Here is an 8,528-nt window from a genome sequence, read left to right on the forward strand (position 1 = left end):
GGAAAGTTTTCCAGAAATGGTCAGTTAGAATTTGACAGTGCCTCCATCTTCTTCGCCCAAGAACCTCTGGGTTGTCATAGACGACTTGTGGCAGCGAAGCATCCCGTTGCCCCATGAGGAGATAGTTAGGGGTAACAGGATCAGGATCTGCTACTTCAGACGAGGTGTAGTCCAGGGGTTTTGAATTGAGCATCCCTTCAATTTCAATCAGAACAGTGTGTAACACCTCCTCAGTGACAGTCTGGGCCCCAATGATAACTTGAAGAGCAGTCTTTAGTGAGCGGATTTCACGATCCCAACAGCCTCCGAAGTGTGGGGATCCAGGAGGGTTGAAGGCAAACTTGACTTGCTGGCAAGCTAGCTGCTCTTTGAGGTTAGGATGAAGTGCTTGAAATGCTTCCTGCAACTCACGTTCTCCTCCTCTGAAGTTTGTCCCCTGGTCACAGAGAATCTCCTTGGGTTTCCCACGCCTGGCTATGAAGTGTCTCAGAGACATTAAAAAGGCATCTGTGTCCATACTGGGAATCAAGTCAAGGTGGACTGCTCTTGTAGTTAGACATTTAAACAATATTCCCCATCTCTTCTCGTTACTGCGTCTGATCTTGATGGTGTATGGCCCAAAACAATCCACACCCATGGAGTAGAATGCCGGCTTGAACAGACGCAGTCTGACTGGAGGGAGGTCCGCCATCCTGGGTGGGTTGGGGTGACCTTTCCACCTCTTGCACTCAACACAGGATCTCTGATGGCGGCGTACTGCTTCACGTCCACATAATACCCAGTATCTCCTTCTGATCTCAGCAAACACCCTTTCTGACCTGGAATGCTGGAGCTTACCATCATAATCCTGTATGATGAGTTGGGTCAGAGCGTGTCTGGAGTCCAGAACAATGGGGTGCACTTCATCTACAGTCAGGTCAGGGTTGTGGCGCAAATGGCCTCCTACTCTGATGAGTTCTGTTTTCTCATCAAACTCAGGTGCAAGTAGAAGAAGGCAACTGGATTTGGCAATGGATTTGCCAGCCTTTAACTGAGTGATTTCCTTCAGGAATGACTCTCTTTGGGCTCGTTGTAGAGCTTCTAGTTCAGCGGCAGCATAGGAATCAGCAGTGAGAGGGTGGTTGGAGTCAGCCGCCCCGTGAAGCTGATGTGCGGTGGCCTCTAAGAAGCTATCCCAAGTCTGGTACTGGCGAGGATCTGGAACACTAGAGCTAGATGTAGTTAGACAAACAACTTGTCATTTCAGCTCACCTTCAGAATCACTCTGGGGTGGTGGTGGTAGATCAGGCCAGTCACTTGGAGCCAGTTTCAGGAATTCAGGTTCATCTGTCCATCTACTGCCTTTGCTGATATCTTGAATAGTGAGGCCACGAGTGATATTGTCTGCTGGGTTGTCTTGTGAGGGCACATACCTCCATGTGGCTGCTTCTGTCAGTTCTTGTATTTCTGCCACACGAGTACCCACAAAGACCTTGTATCAGCAGGATTCTGAACCCAACCAGGTTAGGACAGTGGTTGAGTCAGACCACAAGGTGCAGCTGTGTATGGGAAGGGTTAACTCAGTGCTGATGACCTTGTAGAGTTGAGCACCTGTTAGAACAGCACACAACTCTAGCCAAGGAACAGATTGTTGCTTCTTTGGGGCAACACGAGACCGAGCTGTGATGAAGGTGACCTCAGCTTCTCCCTCTGGACTCTCTGTCTTCAGATAAGCTACTGAACAATGTGCCTGTTCAGAGGCATCACAGAACACATGGATGTCTCTCTTACAGTTGTGTTGGTCCAGGCTGGGACTGGTGTAGCACCTAGGCAACGTGATCTTGTGCAACTGTGCCAGCTCTGCTTCCCATGCATACCACTTCTGCAGCAGCTTCTCAGGGAGTTGTGGGTCATCCCAGTCCCTCTTTTTCGCCCACAGGTGGCACACAATAACTTTGGCTCGGGTGGTATAAGGCACTATGTATCCAAGAGGGTCATACTGGCTAGCTAAAACTCTATAGATGTTCCTCATAGTAGCCACTGAGCAACTGATGTGTCTGTGTTTGTAAGTGAGGGTGTCAGACTTACAATTCCAGTGCAGTCCGAGGGCGGGCTCTTGGATGTCGGACTGATCTTGACTGAGCCACAACTCACAGCTGGATGACCTGAGGTCTGGAGGAAGATGGTGGATGACATCTGGCTCATTACTTGCCCACTGCTTCAGTTCGAATACCCCGTCAGCCAGAAGGTGGCGCAGTTTGTCAATAAGTGTCTTGGCAGCTGCTGGACATGTGAAACTCTGTAAACAGTTATCCACATAAAAGGATTTGTTAATGGCAACACGCACGTCTTCTTCTGGTTGGCTGTTGTCCGTGACATGTTTCTGCAATGTGAACGTTGCACAACAAGGGCTGCAAGTAGTTCCAAAGGGAAGCACTTGCCACTCGTAAACATCAGGGGGATTGTCTCGCTTCATGTCCCGCCATACAAACCGCAACAGAGGTCGATCTGAAGGTAGGAGCCTCACTTGTTGGAACATACCACGGATATCACTGCTGAAGGCCAAAGTATGAAGTATAGTAGAACTGCTAGTAAGGCAGGGCCGAGATTGGGGCCTGGTTGGAGGAGCTGGTTCAGAATGTAGCCTTGGTATTGGAATGAGCAGTTGTACACTACTCGGTTCTTTCCATTATGTTGAACCATATGATGGGGATATACCAAGCTTCACCACTGGTCTCCAACTGGTGCTCCACTGGTTTCACTACATAGCCAGATTCTACAAGCTTATCAATCTCCCTTTGGTAGGTAGCAGCTTGTTCTGGCGATTTGGTTAAGCGCTTCTCTATGCCTCTCAGGAGAGGCAAAACTGCTTCTGGAGTGGCTTTCAGGAGAGGCATGTTCTTGACTCGAAGAAGGGGCGTGACATAACGCTCAACACCCTTGACATTTACTCTGACTGTCTGTTCTTGCAGGAGTCTGACTGCCTCTTGGTCTTGTCGTGATCTAACCGCTAACTTCTCACTGCGGTTAGGGAGCACATCCATCTGTCATAACCTTTCGACACATGAGAGCAGCTCTGTGGGTGATGGTGCAGATGTGAAGAGGCAGTGACTTATGTTAGTGATCGACTCAATGGCTTGAGCTGGCCCCTGTAGCGTCCATCCGAGGAGCGTCTTAACAGCTGCTGATCCACTAGGTGATCCTAGTCTGAATGGCTCTATAGGTGTAATGAGGTGTGTATAGTCGGCACCAATTAGCAACATGGGACAGACTCTGTTTAGAGGAGGGAGGGGCAAACCAGACAGATGTTTATACTTCTGCTGGAGTGAGGCAATTGGATGGGAGTGCTCTGCTAGACTCAGTTGCTTGGCTGTAAATGCATTCTGGATACTGTACATCTTGTCAGGATTGGCTGCTGGAGAAATTGTGAAAGACACGGCCGCCCAGTGAAGCTTCTCCACTTCTTGTCTGACTGTACGAAGAGCTAAGACCTCTTTACTTCCTTTAAGGCCCAACTGTTTGGTAGCTGACTGGAGCAGTATTGTCTGCTCAGATCCATCGTCTAAGACGGCATATGTCTCAAGGGACTTGTCACCATTCCTCAGAAGCACCTTACTGATCTTCAGTAACACCTTGCAGTTGTAGACTGGACGGTCGACGTACATGACTTTATTGACAGTGTTAACAAGGCAGCTTTCTGCTGAAGGTGGAGCTGATGCTTGTTCCTCTTCTGCCCTTTCATTCACCTCATGCAGCACTAACAGATGCCTCCTACCACAGGTCTTGCAGGGAGCTTTAAGTGTACACTTTTCAGCTTAGTGATTACGTCCGCAACGCCAACACTTATTATTCACTTCAACCCATGTCACCTTTTGTTCTTTGCTCAAGTTCTTAAAGTTAGAACAGTTGTTCAGGAAGTGCTTGTCGTTATCACAATATGGACAGTAGGCCGTTACCTTCTCTACTCCCTTTGACCTGTTAGGAGGATGTCCAGGTGCAGATGGTGCTGCTACATTGCTTGATCCTGAAACCTTCTCAGTGCCCAGGAGGATGGTAGCAGTCTTACTTGAGGGTTTGGGAGTGTGCTTGGTATCAGGCTTCTTGTTAAACAACTCCTCTCTCTTGGGGGGCTTCATGCTGTCTTCCTGAACTTCTAGCTCGTATTCTAGCCAATCAGCAAAGTCAACGAGGGAGGGGATGGCCACTCTCAGGGGATGGATAAATCTCTTAAAGCTGGCATTGAGATCATAGGGAAGTTTACTTAAGAGCCTTGAAACATGAGAGCCGCAGATTAACTCAACTTGGCCTCTTTGCCCCAGTTGTTCTAACATACCTACTAGTGACCGCACATTGAGGGCAAATAGACGAAAGCTCTTAACATCACAGCTGCGTATATTTGGACCATCCATTAACTCAGCAATCCGTTGCACTGCAAGCTTGTGGGGCTGTCCATACATCTTGGTGAGAGCCATCATTGTATCTGTGTAAGGTTGCCTTGAGTTGCAATAGGAGTCTGCTACAAGTGAAGCTTCTTCACATTGGAGATGATCTGTGAGGATCTGGTACTTGTATCTTTCAGTGGCATCATCTGGTAATAGGTTCTCTAAGGCAATCTTCATGCGTGCAAACTCCCGGGGGTCTGGTGATGTAAGGCGGGCAATAGTGGGCTTTGGCCCCCTATATGTGGTTTCTCTCAGTGGCTCATTAAAGTAGAGTGCTTGGAAAAATGAAAGATCTCTACCTGAATAAGGAGGTGCACTTTGCTGGGGTGTGGCTGCATAGTATGGGTTATAAGGCAAACCACTGGATGGTTGGGAAACTCTGCATTGAGTGAAATCTTGTGGCAGGTGTAGTGAACTAGACCTCCGACATCAATCTGTCTCTGAAGACCTTCAGGGGACAGGAACTGTTATTTCATTGATTTGAATCCAGAAATACAAATTATCTCATCAAGAGACTATTTAATTGTATCCTGAATTAATCAATTGACAATATCTTGATAATCAAAAGTGTGTTTAGTTCATACCATTTCTAATGTTGAAGTAAACCACTCAATTAAATCAACTGTGAAACAGTATAAATGATTTTTAAACCTCATTAGACTTAGATCATACAAGTTAAATGTCTATTTACGAAGTAAGTGTGCATTTACTCTTCTGTCTGTGTGAGGAGTGGACTTGATGTCGGTCAAAAGTCAGAAGACAAGTTATGAGAACGAAGTGCCTTGTTTTAAAACTCTCAGACAGTAAATAAGAACTGGCTGGCACCTGCTGTCTCACTTCAAAATATTTTCATGTCTGTACTAACCGTTCTTAAAAACATTTCTGCTGTCTGCTGACTCCTAATAACCCTCTGACATCACTAAAACTACACCCCTGCTGGTTGTTTCAGCCAATCAGGAAGTACCAAGTGACAGGAAGTGGATACCCTTTAAAAGTCAACACTTCTTGGAACTATTCAGTCTTCCCAGTCTTCCTGGAACGTTCAGTCGAAGATGAGACTCGGTCTGATGGCGAGTCATACAGGAACTTTCAGTTCTTACTGAAAGTTCCTGTATGGATGAGGAAAGATGGCGGGGATGGAGGAAAGATGGCGGCGCGCATGGTTGCAGCGGCTCACAACTCTCCCTTTCAGTGCTTTTTAATGTTATTTTTGTACATCCTTTTTTCTTGTGTTTGCATTGCCGAGTTTGCAAACATCAACTATGGACGTCAGACCCTTTTGGACATCGGTGAGCAGTACCAAATACCTGTTTCGAGTGACTTTCATTACACGCACAACATCCCAGACGACATAGCGAGATCACCGGGCTCTCCGTGGATTGTTGTCGGGCCTGGGAGGCGGCGCAGACGAAGAAGGGAGAGGAAGCAGAAGTGAGGCTGCAGGTCTGGCGTTATGCTAAGGCTAAGATCACAACCCCACAAGCCACCTCTACCGAGCCTTTATCTCTCTAATGCCAGATCCCTGGTGCATAAAACAGATTATTTGGAATTGTAACTCGCTGGAAATCGCTATATTCATGACTGCTGTGTTCTGATTATCACCGAAACCTGGCTTCACTCAGGGATACCCGATGCTAGCATATAGCTAGCAGGCCGCTCTCTGCTTTGCTGGGACAGGACTGTGGACTCCGGTAAGAGCAGAGGTGGGGGGCTCTGTATTTATGTGCATGAGAACTGGTGTAATAACGGGACAATTATAGACAATCATTGTTCCCCAGACCTTGAGTACATGTCCGTAAGATGCCGACCTTTTTTTCTACCGAGAGAGCTAACAGTTGTGATAATTACTGCTGTGTATATACCACCCGATGCTTATGTAAATACGGCTCTCTCTCTCCTGCTGAACACCATCAATGAACAGCAGCAGGCTCACCCCGACGGTGTTCATATAATTGCAGGAGATTTCAATAGGGCTAATCTGAAGACTGTACTCCCAAAATTCTACCAGCATGTTAAGTGTTCTACTAGGGGGGAGAACACTCTGGACCGTGTTTACTCGAACATTAAACATGCATACAGAGCCATACCCCTCCCCCACCTCGGGCAGTCAGACCATCTTTCCCTCCTGCTCCACCCAGCTTACACTCCCCTCAGACGCAGAACAAGGCCTACAACAAAAACTGTTACAACCTGGCCTGGTAATGCACTCGATGACCTACAGGACTGTTTTGAACAAACTAACTGGGACTTATTTGAACATCAGGAAATGAAAACATACACAGGAACAGTACTGGACTACATCAACTTCTGCATCGGAAATGTGACTATGGTCAAAAACATTTGTGTTTACCCCAACCAGAAAACATGGATGACCAGCCAGGTTCACACACTCCTCAGAGCCCGCGACGCTGCCTTCAGGTCAGGTGACAGAGCTCTGTACCGAGCTGCTCAAGCCAACCTGAATAAGGGAATAAAAACCGCAAAGGCTGACCATAAAAGGAGTATAGAGTCCCATCTGTCCAGTAACAACTCACGGGAGGTGTGGAAGTGCATAAAAAACATCACAAACTATAGAGGCTGTGAGGTGACAACAGGAGACCTGAGTGCATCACTAGCAGAGGAGCTAAACTGCTTCTTTGCACGCTTTGATGCACCACAGCAGCACCCATCTGATCCTGCCCTGCCCCCACACCCACCCGGTTACTGCACCACTCCACTCACTGTACGGGAGCATGATGTTAGACGTTCCCTCCAATCAGTGAACCCCAGGAAAGCTACTGGCCCAGATGAAGTACCTGGCAGGGTGTTCAAAGCATGTGCCCTCCAGCTCGCCCCCACCTTCACCAGAATTTTCAATCTCTCCCTGGCCCAGGCAGTCATCCCTCCCTGCTTAAAATCTGCAACCATCATCCCAGTGCCGAAAACGCCTACCATCACCAGCCTGAATGATTACCGACCGGTGGCTCTCACCCCGGTAATCATGAAGTGCTTTGAGAGGCTGGTTCTCCAGCACATCATGGACTATCTCCCTCCGAACTTTGACCCCTACCAGTTTGCATATCGCACCAACAGGTCCACAGAGGATGCTATTGCAGTAGCTCTCCACACCGCGCTGAGCCACCTGGAACAACAGCACAGCTATGTTCGAATGCTCTTTGTGGATTACAGCTCGGCCTTTAACACAATCATTCCGGACATTCTTATAAATACATTGGACAATCTCGGCCTCCCCCCACACATGCGCCTGGATGAAAGACTTCCTAACCAATCGGCCCCAATCTGTAAGACTTGGTCCCCACCTCTCCTCCACTCGTACGCTGAGCACTGGCTCCCCACAGGGCTGTGTGCTGAGCCCCCTGCTGTACTGTCTCTACACCTATGACTGCAGCCCGGCCCACAACAACAACCTCATCGTCAAGTTCGCTGATGACACCACAGTGGTCGGACAAATCTCTAAGGGAGATGAGACATTTTACAGACAGGAGGTCCTGGAGCTAGCAATCTGGTGCTCAGAGAAAAATCTGGCTCTGAATATCAAATAAACCAAGGAGGTAATTATTGATTTCAGGAAGCACAGCACCAACCTAGCCCCCCTTTACATCAATGGCGAGTGTGTGGAGAGGGTTCACACTTTCAGATTTCTTGGTGTCCATATCTCTGCTGACCTAAACTGGAAAGAGAACACCACAGCAGTCATCAAGAAGGCTCAGCAGAGACTACACTTCTTAATAGTCCTTAAGAAGCACAACCTGAACACAAAATTGCTGCTGACCTTCTACCACTCGTCCATCGAGAGCCTGCTGACATACTGTATCTCAGTATGGTACGGCAGCTGCACCCTGGCTGACAGGGAGAGGCTTCAGAGAGTAGTCAAGACAGCACAAAAGATAATTGGCTGCCCTCTCCCCTCCCTGATGGACATTTACACATCACGCTGCCTCAACAGAGCAGAAAACATAATCATGGACTGTTCCCACCCGAGTTTTGAACTGTTTGACTTGTTACCTTCAGGGAAGCGCTACAGGTGCATCAGAACACGAACAAACAGATTCAAGAACAGTTTTTTCCCGAAAGCCATCACCACACTGAACTCACACATGCACTGAT

General features: G+C 47.9%; 1 protein-coding gene across 1 annotated transcript in view; it reads right to left on the bottom strand.

Moving 5' to 3' along the window:
* Window positions 1-2,651: 2,651 nt before the first annotated feature.
* LOC119426022 (nuclear migration protein nudC) overlaps window positions 2,652-8,528 on the bottom strand; it is a 68,653-nt gene continuing 62,776 nt past the window's right edge. Inside the window, exons 6-7 of the mRNA XM_037693584.1 lie at window positions 3,936-4,205; window positions 2,652-2,879 (exon numbers count right to left, since the gene is read on the bottom strand). Of these exons, the coding sequence (XP_037549512.1) occupies window positions 2,652-2,879; window positions 3,936-4,205 (498 nt within the window). The remainder of the gene's footprint in view (window positions 2,880-3,935; window positions 4,206-8,528) is intronic.

This window comes from Nematolebias whitei, chromosome 19 (genome assembly GCF_014905685.2).
Source record: "Nematolebias whitei isolate Nwh7 chromosome 19, NemWhi1, whole genome shotgun sequence".
Classification (NCBI taxonomy): domain Eukaryota; kingdom Metazoa; phylum Chordata; class Actinopteri; order Cyprinodontiformes; family Rivulidae; genus Nematolebias; species Nematolebias whitei.